The sequence below is a fragment of the Heliangelus exortis genome, chromosome 6, assembly GCF_036169615.1.
Source record: "Heliangelus exortis chromosome 6, bHelExo1.hap1, whole genome shotgun sequence".
Classification (NCBI taxonomy): domain Eukaryota; kingdom Metazoa; phylum Chordata; class Aves; order Apodiformes; family Trochilidae; genus Heliangelus; species Heliangelus exortis.
In genome coordinates, this window is record NC_092427.1 from 22,433,495 (window position 1) to 22,456,281 (window position 22,787).

General features: G+C 44.4%; 2 protein-coding genes across 5 annotated transcripts; one reads left to right on the forward strand and one right to left on the reverse strand.

The window, feature by feature from the left end:
• Positions 1 to 4,041: 4,041 nt before the first annotated feature.
• On the reverse strand, positions 4,042 to 19,076 carry CYP20A1 (cytochrome P450 family 20 subfamily A member 1). Of its 4 annotated transcripts, none has more exons than XM_071747168.1 (13): positions 18,908 to 19,076; positions 18,176 to 18,225; positions 17,922 to 18,088; positions 12,858 to 13,003; positions 12,032 to 12,199; positions 11,316 to 11,394; positions 10,489 to 10,604; positions 10,102 to 10,156; positions 8,103 to 8,223; positions 7,142 to 7,253; positions 6,461 to 6,525; positions 4,543 to 4,632; positions 4,042 to 4,395 (listed from the first exon to the last, which is right to left on the reverse strand). In XM_071747168.1, exons 1-13 carry the CDS (start codon positions 18,950 to 18,952, stop codon positions 4,245 to 4,247), a joined length of 1,365 nt encoding a protein of 454 aa, XP_071603269.1. In that variant the 5' UTR covers positions 18,953 to 19,076; the 3' UTR covers positions 4,042 to 4,244. The 4 variants fall into 4 exon arrangements, with proteins under 4 accessions (XP_071603269.1, XP_071603268.1, XP_071603270.1 ...); XM_071747167.1 differs by having other exon boundaries at positions 18,881 to 19,071; XM_071747169.1 differs by lacking the exon at positions 18,908 to 19,076 and adding an exon at positions 18,339 to 18,357.
• LOC139797235 (alpha-aspartyl dipeptidase-like) lies at positions 19,062 to 21,512 on the forward strand (the record flags this gene model as incomplete). The annotated part of the gene is given in 6 exon segments (XM_071746217.1): positions 19,062 to 19,169; positions 19,256 to 19,375; positions 20,099 to 20,225; positions 20,228 to 20,281; positions 20,714 to 20,837; positions 21,351 to 21,512. Coding segments are annotated over 6 exon segments (612 nt in total), but the record flags the coding sequence as incomplete, so codon positions are not given.
• Positions 21,513 to 22,787: the final 1,275 nt, after the last annotated feature.

Consider the following 22,787-nt stretch of genomic DNA (forward strand, 5'->3'; position numbering starts at 1 on the left):
TCTATATTCAAGGGTGAATGTCAGGGAACCCCTTCTGTAGCATTAGCAGAATCCTTGGGAAGGTCATACATGGCCCTACTGATCTAGGTATCTCCTGCTGTCGATGAGAACATGTGCACAGTATGTGAGACAGAAGCCAATGCCACTTACCTTTGAGCTAACAGTACCAAAATGGACACAAACAAACTATGCCGCTGAGGCAGACACACTGTTTTCCCAGCTGGAACTGTAAGCAATCCCCAGGTTCATACAACTGCACAGCCAATGGGGGAGATGGCACAAGAGCTGCCCAAGGGGTTTAAAATTGGCAGATGTCCACTCTGCCCAACAACCAACATTGACTTTTGCAGCAAGCAGGACAAAAGTTCCCAAGATCATCCTTTCCCTTTAATGATGGAAAATAAACCATAGAGCCCTCAACTCTCTGCTGCATGCCACAGCCATTTCCAGCAAATCCTTAAACTGCTGGGAACAGGGGAAGAATATTAGTAATTTGCAATGTTAATTAAAATCTGGAGGTAACAAAATTCATGGGTATTTTGGAGGTAGTGGAAGTGCTCTGCTCCAAGTTATGTTAACAACTGTCTCACCAGTTGCCACCAGTACAAGAGACAAAAGTACAAAGCTCTGTCAGCCAGAAGCAGCCATGACAATCAATTAGCAATGGACTGACTGCTTCTGCCACCTCTGCTGGCTGCCTGCTTCTGAAGGCAGCAGCTTGCATAGGCACAGAGATATAATAAGCCTCCTACTTTCCATGAGTTTGCAGCCCTTATGTAGAAGCTTGTTCTACAGTAAGAGTCCAAGGAATAAAATTACAGCTTTTCTGTATACTTTTCAAAACCAACCTCTGGAATTTGTGAAGTAGTTTTCCGGTGCAGGTCAGCAATAAAAAGCATAAAAAGCCGTAACTCCCCATATTATAGAAGAAACTTTCCCCTCTTGGTTTTGTTCCTGCACTAAGACATTTTTTTTCCACAAATGCTTGACCACAGAAGGATCTCTGTGGCCTAGATGTGTTCATGGGGCTGAGCAGCAGGACTGACAAAACCCTGTTCTCTATTGATTGGACTCCTGAGCCTGGCTATCTGCTATGGTGCAGGTGCTGACTAAGGCTTTTCCACAGCCTGGCATCTCACAATGCTTTGGCTGTAATACTGACACATTTAGCATAGACTCCCTATACCCAGTCAGCTTTTTTTTCCTTCAACAACATTTGTAGGGCCGTAACAGTGTTGAGATTTCAAACTCCAGTCCCTATAAAATGCAGCTGATTTGGTGCAAGGACTCAGAAGTTATTTCCTGCAAGAACAGAAAGAGGAAAAAGACCAGATTTAAGAGGGGAGAAGGGCACACCAATCTTCCTTAGGAAACCAGTCCAAAAAAGAACCAGATGACTGTGCATGCCAGACAAGGGGTGAGGGGAGAAATGGGACAAAACGGGTATTTCAGACTTCCAATTAAAATACAATAAAATGTCATGAGAAAACTCTGATCCATGAACAGTTCCATATAAAAAATAGGGTTTGCGGCATAAGAAAATGTCTGGGCTGATGAGTGTTGCACTAAATCTTGATATTTAGAGCTGCTTAAAATTACTGACACACACAGAGTGAGGAATGGAAACTTACAGACTTCAGCAAGCAAACAATGGGAGGGATTCTGGGCAGAGTGTAACAAATACTTGAGACCACCTCACCCCCCTCCTTTCTCTTCATGCTTAACACATTTCCTTAACTGATGAAGCAGGGTGCTTTTTTGACAGCAGTTTTGAGAAAACACAGACTAATCATTGGCTTTCTCCAGGATTTAGGGTCATGCTCTTCTTTTGTATTGGTATCAGACTCCTGGAGCTGGCTACTGGTCTGGACTCAGAGTACAGTTTAACAGGATGTGATACTTGTGCAGACTGACAGAAAAATTGTAACAAATCCTAGAGAATTATTCCCATTTTTTATTCCTGTAGCTGGATAAGTTCCTGTTGCAAGACAGTTGGCCTGTACAGCTCCAGCAAAGCAGAGAAATCCTGTAACAGAAGTCTGTGCAATTACTCTTAGGAAGCTTTCCTGGTGGCTGAAAGCTTCACTTCTACCACAGGGCAACAAGAAAGTTGATCTTAGCCACTCAAGTATAAGGCATTCAGCTGTTCCTTGTCCAGTTTTAGCAAGGACAGTGCTATTGTACCATTTTTTCCCATGAAGGCAAAAACTTAAGCTGCCATTTTGCCTCCTCTATACATTAGGGATGCTTGAAGTTAAAATCCTTTACCATGCTCATTTCTCCGAAAGGTTTAGGAAACATATGCAACCTTCAAGAAAAAAATCCTTTTTGCATAAGCAGTGAAGCAAAGCCTAACATGAATTGCCATCTGGGGACGTGACTGACCTTCAGTTAAATGGAGGTCAGATTAACAAGAGCTTTCTTGCAGTTCATTACAAAAATCAATGCAAAAGAGGTGAACTGCACAACCCCCCTCTTTCTGCCTACCAGACAAAAAGCAGTAGAATGGTATCTCCGAACTGCACTGGAGGGAACTGAATCTCTACAGCTCCACCAAAAGCTGAGCTGACACATTAAACCCAAAAGCAAAATTTTCTTTGTCTGGTGCCCACAGAGGCTACCATCAGATATTAACCCCATAAGAACTGACAGGGCTGCATTCAGGCTGCCATTTGGCAGCAACAGAAGATCTAAGACATTTTTATAAGAGCAGCAGATTCTCTGACCCAGAAGGTGGCAGTGAAAGGAACAATGTCTGTAGAAATGGGATCTACATTTACCAGGTCTATATCCATAGGTAATGTGTGCCCTGTCTCCAAAGGCAGTAGGAAGAAGATCTAATGGAATCTGCTTGCTCCTGTCCTGCTCTGTGATGCATCAATGGCTGCATGCAAAGGCAGCATGGGGATGTACAGCTGCAGGCTGAGCTCCACCTCACCTGCCACCACACACCTTTTGGATGGGAAGGGATCTAGGAACTGGAGCTAACAGAGAAGTTAGGTTTATGGAAAAAAGACACATAAGGATCTGACAAAGGGTGTTCCTATATAAGAAAGAGTGAGCAAAACCAAGGGAGAAACACAATCTGACAAGGAAGTCAGATGGCAATTACTTCAATGAGACATCAGGGTAAGAGTTTCTGCCTTGCAAGTAGTCCAGTGGGGCCCTGACAAACCTTCCAGGAACTGACCAGTGATGGCCAAAAGAGAAAGAAAGAAGCATGAAATTAAAAAGCATGTGAACATGGGGCATGCAATGCTGCTTTGGCTGGCACACATTTTGGAGGTGGAGAAGGATTATTTGAAAGGCTTTTAAGTTATTAAGTAGAACATTAATCCAGAGTCCTATAAAATCAACACTCTCCCTTCCCAGTATTTGCATGAGCAGGTTCATACTGACTCAATAGTGAATGAATTGCAAGCATCTGTCCTCAGCTCCTGATGCTGATTAGATTAGACACTGCCCCCAGAACTGTCAGGATAGAGAATCCCTCTCTCAGGGCTTTGTTTGGTGTTTTTATTCCATTTCATTGTATTGTTACTGATCATCCCATTTTCTCAGGGGGCAAACCAATTTTATTTCTCTTAGTTTACTAGCATTTCTCAGCCATCCCTTCTCTTGCAACCTCACAGCATGGCAAGATTACACGGCAAGGGAACTGGTGGTGCAATTCCTGCCCTACTTTAATTCTCTTTCTCACAAACACACTCACACACACTTCTCACAAGATGTATCTGCTCTTCTTGACAGTCATAGCTACTGCTCAGGGGAATGAAAGACACTTTGAATAAAAGTACCAGTATATAGATAAAGGCTTTGTCCTTGTGTCTCTGAGGTCTTATCTCGATAGGATCCACGAAGAAACATTCCACTGCATAAGAGAGGCACTGGATTAACCATAAGTTAAGAGGGTCTGGGTTAACCAGAAGTCTGTTTTTTTACTAACTGGCTCCCAGCAGTTCATACATACATGAATTGTGTGTTTTGTTGCATCCTTTGCAACGATTTGGCCAGAGATCCAAAACAGATATAAAAAAGGCATACAGATTAGGTCTACTTTAATATGACTACCAGTTGAGTTAGAAAAAATACCCAAGAGAGGTATGTGGTTAAGAACGTGTAAGGTAACAAAATCTGGATGTAAAAGTCCTTGGCTAAGTCAGTGTGGCACCAGCATGATTCCCCCTAAGACCTTTGCCTAGAACTTCATGCTTGGCACTTTTAGCCCCATGTTTAGCTTGCTCTTAGCTTCTCTTAGACAGTGTTATCCAGGCTTCCTCTTTTGGTGAGGTTACCAGCTCATATTTGGTCTCCATGACTTGTGCTTCGACTGGGTGGAGATACAGTTTCCTTACAAGGACGCTCAGCAGAACTGTAGCCACCATATAGGCAAACCTAAGGGAAGATATAGGAGAAAAGAATAAAAACCTTGCTATGATGTAAATCTGAGACAGATTGTCTCAGCAGGACAAGAGACAGACTGAAAGCCCTTCTCTCCTGCCTGCCAGAGGGACACACAAAGACAACCTTCCTTATGCCTACCTCAACTCTGGGCACTCCTGGCTTCCCGAAAAACCCAACAAGGAGAGGCTTTTTATGGCTGATTTCTCATTGAATCTCTCTGGATGAAACCTATGAAAGACAAAACACACTGAAGCTTTCTGTGAGGGTATACAGTCCTTTCCCTGGACATGTGTGCACACACAAGAGTAAAAAACTGGCAACAAAATAAAAAATCAGTTACTTAGTCTCTAAATCATGCTGGGCACTTTCACACAGATAAATATGAAGGCAATTGTGCATCTACTCTGTCCATGTTCCCAGCTCATCAGCTGTGTCCCAGCTTGGCCAAAATGCTGATAAACTGAGTTACTGTGACACTGGGCTGGAAATAATATGCATTACTTTTCAGCAGTCAGTATTTAGATAGAGCACCCAGCTGAGCTGATGCTACTACCTGCCCTCTATTCCCTTCCAAGGCACACACAATCTGATTTGTCTCCCTCTCACTCTCTCCTCCTGTGTCCTTCAGCTCTCACTTCCAAAAATATTTCCCTTTTTTCCTTGTTCCTCACCCTTCTCTTCAAGCAGCTGATGTGTGTATGTGCATGTGCTGGTAAAGCTGGTGACTCATTCAAGGGAGAAAATGGTTTCCAGCATTAGCATGGTGAAAGCTATGAGAAAACTATTATCCAGGCCTGTCATGAATTAAAGCAAGATTCTCATAATCAACTAACCACAGGGAGGCTAATAAAATATAATTCAATTTAAATATAAAAAAGAAAAACACCACAGGAAATCTGATGGATGGAAAGCAGTTCTCTTTCACTTTCTGCTAAATCTTTCTCTTATACTTCCAGCCTTTGGCTCCCTGCCCAAACATCCAGGGTCTGCTTCTACCAAGGTGAAAAGACTCGTGGGTGCTGATCATCAGTAAATCCAGCATCAAACTTAAATTGCCCCTGAACTGAAGTGGCAAACTGCAGATGTTATAATAGGAAAGGAAACGAAGCTGTCTAACAAAAAAGTAGGGAGAGCACACAGCCAGGTGCATTGGTTTTGTACAGTACATAGGTGAAAGGATTGCGAAGAGCTCATCTTCTGTCTCCATCACAGAAATGCAAATCTACCTCAGGCTCAACATCAACTTTCTTCTCCTTGGAATGAACACACTCTGCTTATAGCAGTCCTCACTATCCCTCCCTTGAGGCCTCAGCAAACCCTTCATAAACACAGTGTGGGTACTATCCTAGTAGGCAATATGCTCACAAGAGGCTCACCGATGGGTGAGCCTGACCCTTTTGTAAGAGCTATACTTGTGGGGGAGGACAAGTGCTGCTCTAAAGGCTCTACTCTTTCTACTAAATCTCAGCTGTCTGTTCCCTCTGTCTAGAATAAGTGACTCACATTTTTTTCCCAGTCCAAGTTAAGTCAGATACATGTTAATATTTGCCACCTGGAGGTGGCAACCTCCTAAATACTTGCCTGGATCAAGTTTTGTTTTCACAGATTGCGGTAATGTGGTAGCATTTCCCTTCCTCCTGAAAAATTAAACTTAAGACTGACATTTCCTCCCTTGAATAATTGTTTCATAATGACAAGAAGTGATTCCAAAGCCATTCAAACCACTGCTTCTCTCTCACAGAAAACCTTAAAAAGAATTTACCAGCATTAGCCCAGAAAACTCTGTGTGTGTGCAAAAAAACCTGTTATAAACTCTAACAAACACATACAGACTGAAGCACAGGAGGACCATGTCATCAATTACCTGAAAATCCCACCCATGGAGACAAATCAACCAAGGCCTTCACACATTGATTTTCTTACAGACTCCTTTTCACCTCCAATCTCTGCTTAAGGCAGGCCCTGCAGCCAAACAGGCTGTGCTGTAAGATCTAAACAATATTAAATTTTTAAAAAGAAAGGAATTACTTGTAATAAAAGTCTTGATTCTACATACCTGTATGGTGATGGCCATGATGAACTATCCTGCAGCATCACACCAAGAGCATACAGCACAAGTGTCTGCAAAGAAAATTAGGAGATGTCTGTCAGAGCAGAAAGAAATACACAATTAAAGACACTTCCAGACAGCCTTGCAGGATGACAATTGTTCTGTAGATTACTCACATTTATAAGGTGGGTTAAAAAGTTAATATGTTATATTCATCTACAGATTTCTATAATTCATGCCCAGATGTTAGGGTTTTAACTTCTAAGACACATGCTGCAATTGTTGATGGTTACACAGGGTCTGATCCATTTCCTCTACTCTTCCTCTCACATGTATGTATGGACTATTTAACCTTTTGCAGTGGCAGCTATCATTCTGTGTGGGAAGTATGTCTGTTATGATCAGGCCTGAAATTGTGCTCTTTTGGTGCACAACTGAGCCCCTAAGCCCTTTCAAACATGATGGCCCTGGTTGACACTGTACCAGAAGCATTTCTGTTCAGAACATGAATTCCCAGAGGCTCTCTCACAAGGCAAACTTTGAGCTACACCTTACTTTGAGATCACAGAGCAGCTGCTCAGGTTCAACAGTGTAAGAAGAAATGGGCTTCCTGCCTCATCCCTTTGTGGGAAGAAGAGGAAACAGCAAATTGCTGTGCCCTAGCCCTGCCAGTACTGCCCTACCTACCTCTTTGGGGATGGTGTGTTGGTCAACTCTGCCCTCCAGCTCTTGCAGCTGTGCAGCAACAGGAGTGAGCTTTGCTGTTCTCACTGTCTCACACAGGACCTGCCGACAGTATCTGCAACCAGCGTTAGACTTGGTTAGTTTAACGCTCCCAGAAAGAAGCTCATCCACATCCTTGTGGCAGCAAGGAGAGCAGGGTCACCTGCTGCATCCAGAGTTACAGTCTGCTCCTGGAGCTCTCCCACACTTCCCTTTTTGTAGCAAGAAATCCCAGCAATCCCAGCATTACATCTCATTATCAGCTTTTATCAAAAACCCCCTTCACCACACTTCTTTCAGGTTTTTAACCAAACTCAGTCTGCTGAAAAGCATAAACACAAGAGCCATTTTCCTGGATCTCTGACCTATACAAGCAGGAAACCCACATACTCAGTACTCCCCTCCTGAAATTTTGACACTTGTCCAAACACAAAATGCACACAGTTGTACCAAAAAATGCACAAAAAATAAATGCATGCTCTTGACCAGTCATCATCCCAGTTCTGTGGTCCCTCAAAAAGAATATTCTTCCATGCTTTCTCTCTTTAAGTATGTCTACCATGAATCCAACCATTAAAATGACTGATTACCTCTACTTTTGGAAAACTAGGATAGAAACCAAACAAGACAGTAAACAAACAGATTTTGGACTGGCAGCCGGGGTAGTGATTTTGTGCTCTCCTCTGCCAATGAACCCATTTTCTATAGACACCCTGAAGAGAGCTGCTTGGTCCCCGTGGAGCCCTGTAGCAGACTCTCGCTGTGCTGCAAGTCATCCCATGGTTTGATCACTTCCAGGAAAAAGAGGGGAGTAGCTTTTGGATGCCTTCTCCTGGCTCAGTGTAGGCTGGGCTCCAGCATGTGAAGCCCCTGTCCCTACCAGATGAGAGTGACTTTCCTCTGCAGTTCCTTCCATGTGACCCACCTGAGCTGATCCATTTTCTCAGGTGTAATTGGTCCCTTCCCCAGAACATGGTCCATCTCCTTGTAGAGGTTCTGCTGAACATCTTCTGAGGTTGACAGAAAATAGACTGCCCAGGTACACACTGGGGAAGAAATCAACACAAGACCAGACCCAGAAAATTCAATCCTTTACAAACTACATCCAGTTTTCTTACTCCCTGTATTTGCAACACTACTTTTTGACCCAGAGAAGGATGCCCTCTGTTCTCAGCAGCCTGTGCTGCTTCTCTGATCACTGACAGGAGTGGAGGCTGAACTCCTGTGTAAGAAGATACCTTGCATGCTGAAATTCTCTTTCCAATGCTATGAAGAGCTTAGGGAGCTGTGTCTGAGTCATTCAGCCACACAGCCCCGGGGAAGGGACCACAGCCCAGCAAACCCTGGGGAACCAGGGCTATTGGATCAACCACACAAATGGAAGGATGCTTTGTCCAAAGCATCAGAAAACTCCCTTGTTACAGGGCTTCCACAGCACATCTCAGGTGAGTGCTCCAGACAGCAAACATCTGGGGCTCTTGACAGGGCAACAGTAGAGCTCTCTGAAGCAGGTTGCCCAGCATTTGTCTCCCCTGCATCTATTTTGTGAGCTACTCAAGAGATATCTTAAATAGCAAAGTGAAAAAGAAACCTTGCATTAGAAATAATTGTGTAGGATGCAGTTTCCCTAAAGCTACAAAGAAAATGTTTCTACCACTCCTAACTGTCTCTTCATGAGAAACTGAATCCCTGAGGAGTGAAACAGTCTGCCTGGAGTAGCTGGAAAGAATATTCTCTGGGATAGTATTATCATAGATTGTAGTGAAATGAGGCAACCAGGTGCCACTAATTGTAGTGAAATGAGGCAACCAGGTGCCACTAATTGTAGTGAAATGAGGCAACCAGGTGCCACTAATTGCCAGGTAGTGGGCATGAGCTTGTGTTAAGCCCACCTGTGCCTGATTGAGGCGGGCCCCCACTGCGCATGAGCAGGATTAGGGGGCCAATAAAAGGTGAGGCCTGAGACACAGGCCCAGCTCACTCCTGAGCAAGCCAGCAGAGAGGTTTGTTGCTTCCAGAGCAGTAGCACCGAGCCAGGCAAACCAGTCCTGAGACAACAGACTCAGGGCACTTTTTGTGCACTTCTGCTGGAACACCTGTTGGACCTTGGAGTGCCGTGCCCTAAGAGAGGTTCATCTTGCAACAATAGATGGCTAATTTACTTTCCATATTCATTAACACTCATCTGCACCTGAGAGTTTCCTTTGGAGTCCCAGCCCCACTGGCTGGGATACAGGACCTGATAGTCATCCCTCTATCATAAGAGATTTTACACGGATTCGATCTCTGTTAGGACTTTGGAAGCAAAAAGAAATGTTTATTTTAAAACCTGATCATCCTGAGTGCTGCAGAGAAGCAAATCCATCTCCTCAAGCAGATTGTTCAGACCAGCTTATTGTATTTTAAACACAGTTTGTATTAATATTTTACACAGTTTGTATTATTCGTTCAGTATGTATTTTGGGTTGGTTTTTTTCCCCATAAACATTGTACAAAACCAAAATTAGCTCCTTTGAAAGTCTTCCAAATGGGTACCACACCAGAAATTCAAAATGGTCAGTCAGATTCCAGTCCTCTGCTCTAATTTCCTCCCCATATGCCAGAACCTATTTTACAACATGACCTTTGTGGCTTATAACTTTTGGAGCTTTTGCATCAAATTTAGCATCAGTTGGCTGGGGTTAGAGTGCAAACAAAAAGCAATAGGAAGAAATTCTAAGGTTCAGCACAAGATTGGGAAGGTTGTCAAACAAAGCTTACTTTCAACACTTTCAACTCAGCAGCTGTGAGGCTGTGTTGAGAATCTGCTGTAAAATTCTTTTATATATCTGTAGCTCATTTTTATTATCTTAGAGTAAGTCTTATGACATCGCACACGGTTTTAGACATCTGAGGATGGAAAGTTATCTACAATCTGTACTTACAGTTAGCAGTGATTATGCATCCTGCCAAGGAGAAAATCATTGTATCTTCCAGAATCTAGGAAATAAGATCTACTTCAGAGAATGAAGTTCCTGAGATAAAAAAGAAGTAGCACATCCTCCATTCAAGTGCATGAAATCTTTCTAGTGCAGAAAGCAGGACATATATCTAGAAGACAGAGACTGAACTATCTACAGAATGTCCAGTGGAATGGCATATTTAGATACACTTAATAATAACCCACTTCTGGCTTATAAAAACAGCAATGAAGCAGTGGTAAGAAAAATTATCAAAATCTAATGCAAGCAAACATTGTAGGAATGGAAAAGAGTGAGAAAGACTGCTTCAAGAAAAAATCTGACCTAAGACTCATTACTGATGACACAGACCTGCTGGTCACTCAGGCTCCCCTGCAGTAAGGTGTCTATAAAGATGTGCCTGGTGAATGACTTGCCTCGGCGGTCCATTGTAACTTTCCTTAAGGTGGATTCCATCTCCATTAGGGCTTTGGAAGCAAAAAGAAATGTTTATTTTAAAGCCTGGACATCCTGATTGCTGCAGAGAAGCAAATCCACCTCCTCAAGCAGATTTGCAGACCAGCTGTTCCTGCTGAGCCTCTCTTACATGGTACAGTCAATTTGGAAGGCAGTATCTCCAATTTAGCTGAAAATTTAGGAACTAGGTAAGACAGGTTGACTATAAAAAAGCCACCCATTCAGGTATAACCAAGGCATGCACTCTATGAGCTGAAATCACATACAGGTAAGTCAAATAGCAGTTAGAGAACCATCAGATGGTCTTCAAGGTTCTACAAACATGGTGCAAGAGGATGGCTCTGTGCTAAAGAGTCTGCACAGACAAAGAGGAAGGTGGGGAAAACGTGGAAGGGTTTTGGCATAGAATTCACACATCTGGAGATATCTGGATGCCCATCTCCTGGTGACTGTGGGAACTGAGGGGGAGTTAGGGACCAGTCTGGAGAGCCTCTAGAACTAGACCTGGAATTGGAGTTTTAGTCCTACAAACTTCTTGCACAATGGCAGGCTTGTCACTCAAAAAACAATGATCGTATGCAAGAGTAAGGAGGACACACTTGATAGCTTATGGCATGACGATAAGCTCTGCAGAAAAGCCAAGACAGATGGACAAAATAAGTACTTCCATATGCTAATGAATCAAGAGTGGGAAGGCAGTGGTGATGTTGGGAAGAACCTACCATCCTCGTAGAGCTTCTTCCTAGTCATGTTTTTGTCAAGGGACCCATCCAAGAAACCTTTCCCAATCTCTGACCAGATCTGAAAAAAGGACAGAGAGAAGAACAATGTCACTCATAAGAGGCCGAGACTGCTGGGATTCTTCTGTTCTTCCCTATTCAGGAATACGAAAATACCAAATAAAACAAAGACTTCCTGTGAGTACAGGAACTGTCTCCTCTTGATGACATTTTCTCCCATTCCAGATATTACATCTATTATAGCTGAAATTGAGCTGAAATAAACCAATTTACTTACAACTGCAAGGGAAAAAGCTTGGGAATTCTGAACAGGAGACAAAACTATTTCTTTACCACTCTTGGACATATCTTGGGACCTCCTCGCATTTTTCTTTCTCCAAAATGTCAGAGAGCTTTCAAAAGATCTTTGAAGAGAAAGAAGTTCCACTGGCATTCCCAGTAGAGTTTAACTGACTTATGTACCAAACACTCTCAAATGCCACTGGATCTGGTTTCCCAATCCCACGAATAATGACAGCAGAATTAGCAGTAGGATCTTTCTGATGGTTTCAACTTGGGACAAGAGCCTTCAAGCTCTAAAGCTTGATGTTAGCTTAAAGTCTCAGGAGTAGCTTAGACTAAACAGTGCACAGACACAAGCTGTATGCTGCTGGTGTGAAAAAATAATAATAGATTTCCTGGCTCTCTGTGACACTTACTGCATCGTGGTGTCTGCGGAATCGGATGACTTCCCGGTCATCTTCAAAGCTGCTGCCCATGGCTGTCTGTGTGACAGACTTCATAGCAAAGCCCAGCATGTGCTGGCAGAGTGGCACATGCTGTGCCTCAGGGATGGAGAGCCATCTGGCTACCAGCTCTTCTGACAGCTTGAGAGAGATGAAACCATTAGTTGGCAGTAATATCAGCAGCCTATTTACCAAACATACCCCAAACAGCCATTCCCACCCGATTCCTAAGGCAGACCACACTTCCATGGCTATGGCATGAAGTTACACTCTTTCCAGGGTCTCCTTCCATTGTTAACGTAAACAGTAACATTTTAGCCTCAAATCTTCTGCCTCTTCCCAAGGTTTTTGCTCCAACAAGGCAGCCCTGTCTTACTCTCTTCTTCCCTCTATTATAAAAGAAACCTTAAAATATATAATGCTGGTAGTTCCAGACTGGGAAAACAGATCCTATCTGTCTGCTTGACTGAATCATCAGAACAACTCCTCACCTGTCTGGTCCCAATAGTCGGTTCCTTCCTCCTGTGCTGAGAAATAAATCTAGAATCCAGATGCTCCAGTATCTTTAACTGCATCTGGTATCTTGGCATAACAAGTCACCAAGATCAGCCCTTCCCCTGATGCACTGAAACCAAGTGTCAAATATGGACACTGTGCTTGAATGGACAAAGGCTGTTCAGTGTCTCAGATGCTTATAATTTCAGCACTGATTTGAATGCAGCTTCTTTATCCTAGTGATCATTCCCACTTCCCTGTTAGCTACACAGGACTTCTCTGCAGCACAAAGGCAGCTACACACCTTCTGGATGAGAGCAAAGTTGCTTTGCAAGGACTTGGTCACAGCACTTTCATACAGCTTTCTCCTCATGTGGCTCTCGCTTGTATCCCCACTCAGACTGGACTGGTACCTCAAGAGGGACTTCAGCATTGTCTCAAAGGGATCCACTGAAAGCAAATAAGGGAAACCCCATTCAAAACCCAGGCATTCACACCACACAGGGATGATGAAAACAGTGACCTCATTAATTTGCTGCTGCTACTTCTGGGCAGTGATCAAGGCCTGGATTCTTCCCCCAGGAAGGGTCTCTCAGGGGTCAAGCTTCTCTTGCTCAGTGTGGGCTGAGACCTTCTAAGGTCTTTTCTCTGTGAGAGGGCACCATCCTGTGACCAGCTTCCCGCTGCACAGGTTTCCTGATGGCTATACCAAGTAATCCCTCAGTAGCAATGCTTTGGAAGCTTACTCTCAGCTTGCCAGTTCCCAGCTGATTGTGCCACTGACTTGGCACCAGTGAGTGTGGCGTGCTCCTTCCTCTTCTCCTCCAGCCTCAGCTGCAGCCCTTCTACCACATTCCCCCTTGACACCTGCCTGGTGTGCCCTCCTACCCTGACCATGCCTGTCACTCAAGACATATCAGCTCACATAAGGGACTTAGCCAGAGGTTGCTCTTTGCACCCCTTACCTTGCTTCCCAGCAAACACCATTTGACACCCTATTACTTCTGGATGACTTCTCTTGCATGCACTGAGTTCCCTGCTGATGAGCTCTTCCCAGACTGACACCTACCTTTCCCAGTCAGGGATGCCTACAGCAGAGAAGCTCTTACAGAAAACAGTGCCCCACTAACCTACAGAATACTTTCTACTTCTGATTGCCTTACTTTCTATCTTCCATCTGTACTGACACTTGCAACAGTGTGCAAACTAGACAAAAACACATATCCTCCATCTTCCATATTCCCAGCTCACTTCAGTTAGGTTTTTAATTCTGAATTTCTCCACCAGGAGCCTCTACTTAATAAATCTGCTCAAGTACTTCAGGTGTCAATGCAAGACTGTGCAATAAAGCACAGCATATTCTTTACCCTTTGTGTAAACCTTTCTGTGGCTCTTGCAGAACTGGCAGAATCTTTAAAGTACTAATTGGAAGCAGCAATAGAGGTCTTCAGGAGCGATATTTTCCCAATTTAACACAATCTATTATTTCACCCTGAGGCATCAGAAACCAGAGCTGGGCATTTGACTCAGCCAACTGTGGATGTATCTAGGATTCCCAACAGAGATCAGGGGCCCCTAATGCTACTAGACAAACATACAAGAAGACACCATTCCCACTTGCAGAGGACTTACTCCCTCGTGACACAAATGCAGCTGATGAGGCCAGAAGCACAAATATGGAAAATTTCCTGAATGTTTTTCTCTCACAGAATTTCCTTTGCAATGTTTTTAAGCTCTGCAACTCACTCTCCCACCTTGAATGACAGAATATGTGCATGTGTCTTTTGGCACAGCAGATGGTACCTGCAGCTCTCCATGTGGCTGTTATGTGACTGTAGCTGCTGCTGACAATTCCCCCTCCAAGCAACTCTGCCATGGAGTGGCTGCTGCTGTTCGTGTCACAGTCCCCTGCTGAACCTCCTTGGCAGAGCCAGGGGTGGCCAGGAAGGCACATGGCTGGGGGCAAAGCCCACACAGCAAACCTGGCAAGCAGAGGTATTTGGAGGGACTGGAGGATGCTTTTCACCCCCAGCAGCAGGAACTGCAAAGTTCTCCTGGTGCATGTGAACACAACCTGCTTGGCTGTCCACAGGCTCCATCTTTTCCTCCCCTGTCCCTGGTGCAAACTGGTAGTCCCGTGCCACTGAAACACTCAGTTCTGTGAACCAAGGACTGCAGAGCACAGGCTGCCCTTTGCTGAGGGCTGGCCCTGTCTTGCAGTTTTTGGGAAACAGCTATTTCTCCACAGCTGTGGGAGGCCAGTGACTCCACAAGGCACAGTCTCTTGGAGACAGAGCTCTGTCCTGCCAGCACTCTCACAAACTTCTTCCTTTTTCCTTGTCTTGAAACCAACTTTAGTGTTACATTTTCATGCCTCTTAGAGAAGCATATCAAAATTTCAGTTGTTCCTTCGACTTGCAAAGAAATCTTCTCCCTCATCCCAAGAACCTCAGAGTCCTGCCCTATTATAAATAAATATGAAGAAAAGGTCTAACTCTGGATAGCTAAGACAGGCAGCTAGCAGAACTGAGTATCCCAGACAGAAAGGATCTTTGAAGCTGAACACTACAAATACACACAGAGCAGCAATGAAGTTGTTCTGCTCAAACAGGCCAGGACCTGTAACTCCATCTCCAGCATCCAACGTGTGACAGGTTCATTGTCTGAACTGAAAAGGTGACATCAGCTCACAGAACTTTCCAAGTGGGTCTCTGAACCCACTGGTCCTGGTAATCCTCAACTAGTCCACCCTCTTCACATCCACAGCCTTTGCAGTTCTGGACCACTTCCCCAGAGCCTCTCAGAGGAACTGCCAGTCCCAGCAGCAAAGTTTTATTTCTTTTGAATTTTCCTTGCAAACTCATTTCAACTAAGCATTAAGAGGCCATGATAACATACCAACTTCAAGCTCTGCTTTAAGCATAAGGAAAAACAATCTCTTGGCATTGGGAACCTGTTAATAACTATGAATGCAATTAATCCAACTTCAAGGATCTCATGAGAGATGCACTATCAGTACCTCTCTTTCTTTGTCTCTCCAAGAAGTCTGCCCATGCCTCAACACTCACATGAAATGAGAGGAAGTTTTCTATGCTACTTGGAGCCAAACCCTACACTTCAAACTTGGAAACCAACAAGCATCTGTGAAGAGCAGTTCTGGCCTCAAGTGTCCCATAGGCCTGAGGAGTCACATGGCAAAGGTTTTCAGGTAGGGCTGGGGAGTCAGGATTTGGATATAACCCAGTCCACACTGGGATGTCTCCTGCCTCACAGCAGTGTGCACACAGAAGACAAGCAGACAAGGCCAGGTCTCCCAAGAAAACTGCAAGGTGCCCAGAACAAGTTGGTGAGTGAGCTATCACAACACATATTTCCACTCACTAGGAAATGGTACAGGAACTGTTTTGCTACAGCCACTCAGCTACTGTGTTGTTCGTACTGCAAAGCTCCAAGAAAAACAACCAGTAAGATTCCTCACCTCTAATAAATTTCGAGCACTTCTGACAAACATCAATGCTAAAAGAAAATCATTGATACAATTAACATGGATTCATTTTTAGGTCTGAATTTGGTACAGATCATGAGAACACCCCCCTCTTAAGCCTACTGCTGCTGCCCCCTAAGGAAAGATCCCCCCCTAAGTTCTTCCTTCTGTTGAGCTGAATACTTTCCCTGGCTCCTCCTGCGTGACAGGATCCCCACTCCTCTTAAGGTGCTGACAGCCTTTCTTTGCACTTGCTTTACTCAAAATCATGCCTGAGTGCAAAGGTCACAGCCATACACAGGCTTATGTTCATCTTGTGCAATAGCCTAGATGCTTTCCTTTTCTCTACAGAAAATACATAACAATGCACCCTCTTCTTTTTTCCCATGGCCATGTCACACTGCAGGCAATCAGTACACTCTGCTCTTGCCCCTCTCCTTCACGTTTCTGCTGCCAGCCCTCAGGGGAACCCATCTCCTTGCTCCCACACTCTGCTTCCCTGTGTTGACAAGGGGTCTCAGAGTGATGCCTTGAAGAAAGGCTGCTGAAGTAAGTGGGAGTATTTCACCTCCTCAACCCAGTATTTTGCTTTCCCAAAATAATGCAGCCTCACTCCCTCTTTCGTTTCTCATATCCCATTACCTCCAGCTTTGGTGACGACCCAAGCAGCATCCAAGCAAATTCTGAACTGAACCCCTGACAGAAACACAGTTCTATTATTTTCCTTGTCTAGAACTCTGATTATCAAACAAGTATGGCATGCATTTCCTACTTAACCCATCACAGAATGCCAGACTAGCCTGTACCTGCCTGGGTCACTTCATTTCCTGTATTTAAATCCAGGCACTGTTATTTGTTTCTCTCCAGTATTTGGCTGCTCTCAGATTCTGTACATTTCTGAGAACTCACCTGCTCAGGGGCTTGCCACGACCTCTTTGAGCTTTGACAAAATGACAGCCTGCTCAATCTCCCCCCAACACACTTGAGTGCATTCCTATCTTTCAGGGTATAGTGTCTGGAGTGTCACTGCTACCCAACGCTGTCTTGCTGGTCTCTGTTACCTCCTACTCCTTCCACAGATTGTCACAATTTTTTTTAAGCCTGTCATGCAACTGTACAAGAAGCTTACCTACAAAGACCCTAGCATGAAGTGATGCTGAGATAGCATCACTGTGCCTGTAGACAGCCTACAGTATCAGATAAGAGCTGTGCAATCAGCACCTCATTCAACCTTGTAGGATGAAAATGGGAAAAACAAGAAGTTAAACCTCAAACATCAACTGAGTTAAGTTATTGTCTATGATCACTTTAGGAAGCAAAAGACTCACCTAGAATGCTTACACCATAAATTAAAATACTCTCCCAGGACTAAGATGGTCATCTTGGCTACCAGCACCACTGACCACTTCCAAGTGGACAAGCACAAAATTCTACACACCAAAGAAAAAATGAAAGATAAAAAACTTATTCAAATAATACTTTAAAAACCTCCACACTGAACTGCACAAGGGAGCTATCACAAGCCAGCACTGCTCTTTACAGACTTAATTTAGCAAAGTTCCCCTTCTTAAACTGTACTTCAAGTTGCTTCTGGGATGTGTGCCAAGCAGGGTCAGAATCTTCACCTTGCTGTTTCAAGAGACTAATGAGCATGAGGCTTTTCATAAACATTTGCCTGTAGGGAAACGGCAAAAGGAACACTCATGCTCAGCAACTCTGGTCACTGATAAGCAAATTCAATAAGCAGGACGAAAGACATACCTGAAGCACCATGTCAGCTACAAACTAACTCTCATTTTCGTTCTGCTTACAATGAAGTCCCAGCTTCCCCTGACATTGGATGCTCAGCAAGGAACAAATGGACTCCAAGCAAAGCACACTTACGCAGCAGGTTGGGGTTTATATGTTGTTTCAGGAGATCAATGGAGCCAAGGCTGACAACAAGACGTCTTCCAAACCAGAAGGAGACCAGCGGACCATATTTCTCATGAAGATTCACCAGGAATTCATGCAAACTGCCACTAGCAATGATATCTGGCAGGTTGCCATCCCTGAGAAACACGAAGAGGATACCGGGTCATGAATAGCATCATCTGCCAATGCTGAACTTGACCAACGTGAAGACGGAAAACACTTACTTTTCATTAGTTGGAGTCAGCCCAGGGATACCTGATGCTTGCCTAGATGCCTAGAGAATAAAAGGAAATGCATCAACCTCCTTAAACTTAAGATTTTACACAAGCCCCACAGCTTCCCAGCAGGAGAGCTCAGTTTCCATATCATTACTGCTGCACTACTTACAAACATGAAACCAAAGCTGGATAAACCACATCTTCAGGCACCAGACTTGCTAAGGCTTATGAAGCCAATGAACTCTAAGTGTGTGCCCAGTCCCAATGGCTAAACCAGGATTATGCATCTGCAAAGGTCCCTGCGGAAAGGTTTTAAAGGGTCAGCTTTGCAACGCAGATCTTACACCTGGATCTTGCCCTGAAGCTCTGTACATGTGCAAAGCCGCAAGGCAAGCAGATAAGGCCTTCCTAAGAGGAATTTACCGCGGCACGTAGAACATGAGCTGCGCCCAAGCGTGCGGGACGGAGCCACGGCCGGCAACGCTCCGCTCCACCAGCGCTCCCGCGGGCCTCAGCCACCTCCCCGGCAGGACCCAGGCTCCGGGACCCCGCCAGACAGGGCTCCAAACACGGCCCAAGCCCGGTGGACGTGGGAAGGAGCCGAGGCCGCCGGGGAGCGGTAGCGGCTCCATCCCGCGGCCGCTCGCACTCTGCCTGCCCGCACCGGGGGGGTTGTGCCCCGCGCTCCGACCCGGTCGGCAGCAGCATTACCGGGTAGAGGTAGAGCACGGCGCCCACCAGGATAAGCAGGAAAGTGACTGCGAAGATGGCGAAGTCCAGCATCTCCGGGCCGGTCCGGGTCGGGGCGCGGCGGTAGCCGTGGCGGCGAGGAACCGGCCCCACCCCGCGGCCGCCGACGGGGCAGGAAGGGGCGGGTTCGGCCGGGCTGTAGCGGAATGGGGTCCTGGGGCGCCTGCTGCCGGTCCGCAGCTCCACATTGCACGGAGAGGGGAACCGGAGGTGCTGCCAGGAGCACATCCAGAGCTTCCTCGGAAAGGAGGTGCGGTGCAGAGACTGCGGGAGCCTGGCCCGGGCCGCCCCCGCCGCCCTCAGCTCTCTTGGGATCCCCTCTCTTCTCCCAGTAAGGTGCAGGGAGTGATGTTCGTTCCCTACGCCCCGCACGACCGAGGCACCCACACCCGAACTGTGGGGGAGAAGTTTGAAAGCTTGGATAAGGCCGTCCCGCTCCGGGCGCCGAGTCCCTCGGTCGGGCGCTGCAGGATGTGACCTTTGGGCGGGACCGGACACCCCGAACCCGCCGCTGCAGCCACGGTTCGGCTCGGGGTAGTGCTGCAGGCAGCGGCGGAGAGGGGCTGGGGAACCGTGCTGCAAGTTACAGTCAGCAGTGGGAGTGGGAGCAGCAGAGAGCTGTTCGCTAACTTCTAGCGCGAAGCAGATGCTTTAGAGGCGTCCAGAAGAAATCTTATTGCAACATTTCTGACCGCTGGAGGGAGGAAGTTTTTATTCTTGAAGACGAAGTGGAGCCGTTTCATCCTCCTTAATCACATCAGAGAACATTTCTTCCTGTACATCTTAACCCTCTGCTCAAGCCATGTACCTATTAGGGTTAAGTGAAGACCATTACATGATGATGAAAAGCAACTCGACTTTGAGAAAAGATCTTTCTGGAGCACTACGGCAACACCTCCACCTCTTATTTATCACTGTTATGGATAACTTGGGACCTATTACTGTAGTAACTATCAGAACTCACTTACCTGCACACTTTTCTCCTTATCTTTGCAGATTACTGCTATCAAATGTCCACGCCCTTCTGGGTCTCTTTGCTCTTCACCTGTATAGTTAGCAGTGACATGAGCTTCAGGAACTAAGTTTGATTTTATTGCTGAGTCTCTATGATCAATAGGTGCTATAAAATGCAGCTTCTAGTTGTGATACTGCATATCAATCATTACTTTTGCCTTTCAGGATAGGATTCCTTACCTGGAGACCAGTGCAGGAACTAATGTTGCTACCATCAGCATCAATACAACCAATCACATGCCAATTGTTTATCCGCCTTCGCTGCAGGCCTTAGGTTTAATCCCTTTTAATATTAACCCCACTACCTGGACCCAGATGTTAAAAGCACTCACATGGGTGTAAGTAGAGCATGCCAGAGCTGACACAGGAACCAGGGTGTAGAAGTGAAACAACAGCGTGCTTGAATGAGGCTTTACAAAGCTCTAGAAAGCTCAACAGCTGCTGCTTAGAGCACTTGGAAATGTCACTGAAGCTGTAACATTTTACTCCCTCTTAAAGCTCTTCTCTGAGTGGGAAGAGAAGTTGGTGACAGTATTACCAATGGGGAACAAAGTGTTTTCACAAAGGGAAGCTCTGAAATACTGTTGTTTCATACCTGGCCTGGAACTGGAAGGGAGGGTGGGGAAGAGGGAGATGAACTTGAACTGCTAAGATGCGATGCACTGTGTCTCTTTAAAGTCCTGCCATAGTCTGTCTTGCCTTCTGCTTGAGAAGACCTAATTTTAAAAATGCATTGAGGCATTAAAAATAATAAATAAATATATTATAATAAACGTAATAAATACAAAATAAATTAATACTTAATGTTTCCACCTACATAGGGCTTACAGGAAGGTGCAATGCTGCTAGTGGAAGGAGACAAAGCCACCTTGCAAAGAGTAACAGGAACACGTCTCTTTTTGAGGTAAATGCTTCATTTGAATTTAAATGGATATCCTTCAAATAGAAATGAAGAGACTTATATTACACGCATGTTGTCTGCCCCCCACCTCAGAAGTTACTTAATTCCATTACTCTTTGGGTAAAACACAACTATTGATTTATGCTCCTAAGGAGCAGGCAGTACAACTGCACTCTAAAGGATGTCTAACTTACCCAGCAGGTGCTATGGCATTACATCCATTGATGTTTATGGTTTCAAACTATAGTTACTGTTCACAGTAGGTTATTTTACTGAGGGCCAAGGGAGTGTAAGTTTGGCTCCAATGTGTTGAACTCTAGAACAAAGGAACTCATGTCTTTAGTCATATGAACATTACTAAAAAATCTAACATATTTCCTATGATGCAGACAAGGAAGGGAGTCAAAACTCTGCTTGTTACGAATAAAGATTTCTTGTTCTATCTCTAGTAACAGAAGGATGGGCAGTAGTCCTAGCTCCTGTGAAAGCTCACAGCACAATTTACCTTGTTTACAGGGGTAAGAAACCAACTGTACACGAGCCTGGAACAGATTTGAGTTTCCTTCTGATTGACAGTGACCTCCAGAATCCGTAGCCTTGCATATATTCTGCAGAAGTTACAAGGTGGGAAGACAATGAGGAGGAAGGAAAAAGATGCTTCTAGGCCCAGGATGGGTGGAAAATCTTGGCTTTATAAAGATAAATATGCATTAGAAGGCTCTTTTACCAGCCCAAATTCATGTCTTGGAAGTCTCTCCTTCCCAGCAAAAGGATTATTTTTATGGCAATACTTGAGTAAATCATAGTTATTCTTAGTTTGAAAGGGTCTGTATATTCATGTATTCACTTTCATTTCTTCCCCATCAAAAGTAAGTTATTTCAACACAATTAAGACCCAACACCAAGTCAGTTGCTCTTGCTGCCTAGGTTTACCTGCAAAATTAAAGAATTATTTGCTCAGTGCAATCCCACACTATGAGATTTTTGTGCTATTAAAAAAGGAAGAAGTTGTGCATTCAATTACTTTTATTGACTTGAGACTTGTTAAATATATACAATGCTAATTACATACAAAAGTGCATCTTAAAAATTGTCAGGTTACAAACTTGCAAATCCTAGAAAAGTGCAAAATTTTAAAACATCTTCCACCATGCTGTACAGAAAAAAAAATTCATTAGCCAATATACACTCTTAAAGCATACTGATCAAACCAAAATAAGACATACAGTATACTCTTAAAGCACCCAGAAGGGACAAAGATATTGCACAGCAGATTGAGAGCAAGTTTGTTACAGTGCCTGAAGGCTCATTTTTGAAAGCAGATACTCCTCAGACCTAACAATTAACTCTTCAAAAAGGCACTTTTTGGCATTTAAAAATCCATTTGTAATCCTATAATTGCACAGTCTGTAAGAATTATCAGAAGATACTGTTAACTTGGTGCAAGGGCTTTGTTTCCACTCCCTCATTAAGCCAACTGAGTCCACAAAAACAAATTCACAGCTTCCATCAAAACACTGACCAAAAGGAGGTAAGTCTCACAAGTGACATTTTTTCTAATCTTATATTAAGCTGCTTGTGCACAGCAAAGGGTTGAATCACACCACACATTGCAAACTTTCATTGATTAGTTTTTTCCCCTTCATGGATTTCTCTAAGCAACAGCACACAGCTATGTATGACTAAAGAAATACTGCCAGATGCAAGGCTAAGTTTATTTTTAAAAGTTACTGCAAAGCAAAAAATATGGCTCCCTCAAAAAGAAAATACTGACTAGAAAGGAATCTAGATAAGCAAGTGGCCTCTAAGTTCAGTTAGATCTGATATATATGGCTGGATGTTTTACATTGCAAAAAAACACCTTAAGAATTTTAAACCATAATCCATACTAACAATCATACTTTTGGGGCAGGAGATGTGTTGTCTATATATAACTCTGGAAATACTTGCTGT

Excerpts from the sequence above, each read along its gene's own strand:
- CYP20A1 (XM_071747167.1), bottom strand. The coding sequence starts at position 18,952 with ATGCTGGACTTCGCCATCTTCGCAGTCACTTTCCTGCTTATCCTGGTG. Across the intron at positions 11,395-12,031 it reads TCCGCAGACACCACGATGCA|ATCTGGTCAGAGATTGGGAA; the intron begins GTAAGTGTCACA and ends TCCTTTTTTCAG. Across the intron at positions 10,605-11,315 it reads GAAGAAGCTCTACGAGGATG|CCCTAATGGAGATGGAATCC; the intron begins GTAGGTTCTTCC and ends TTGCTTCCAAAG.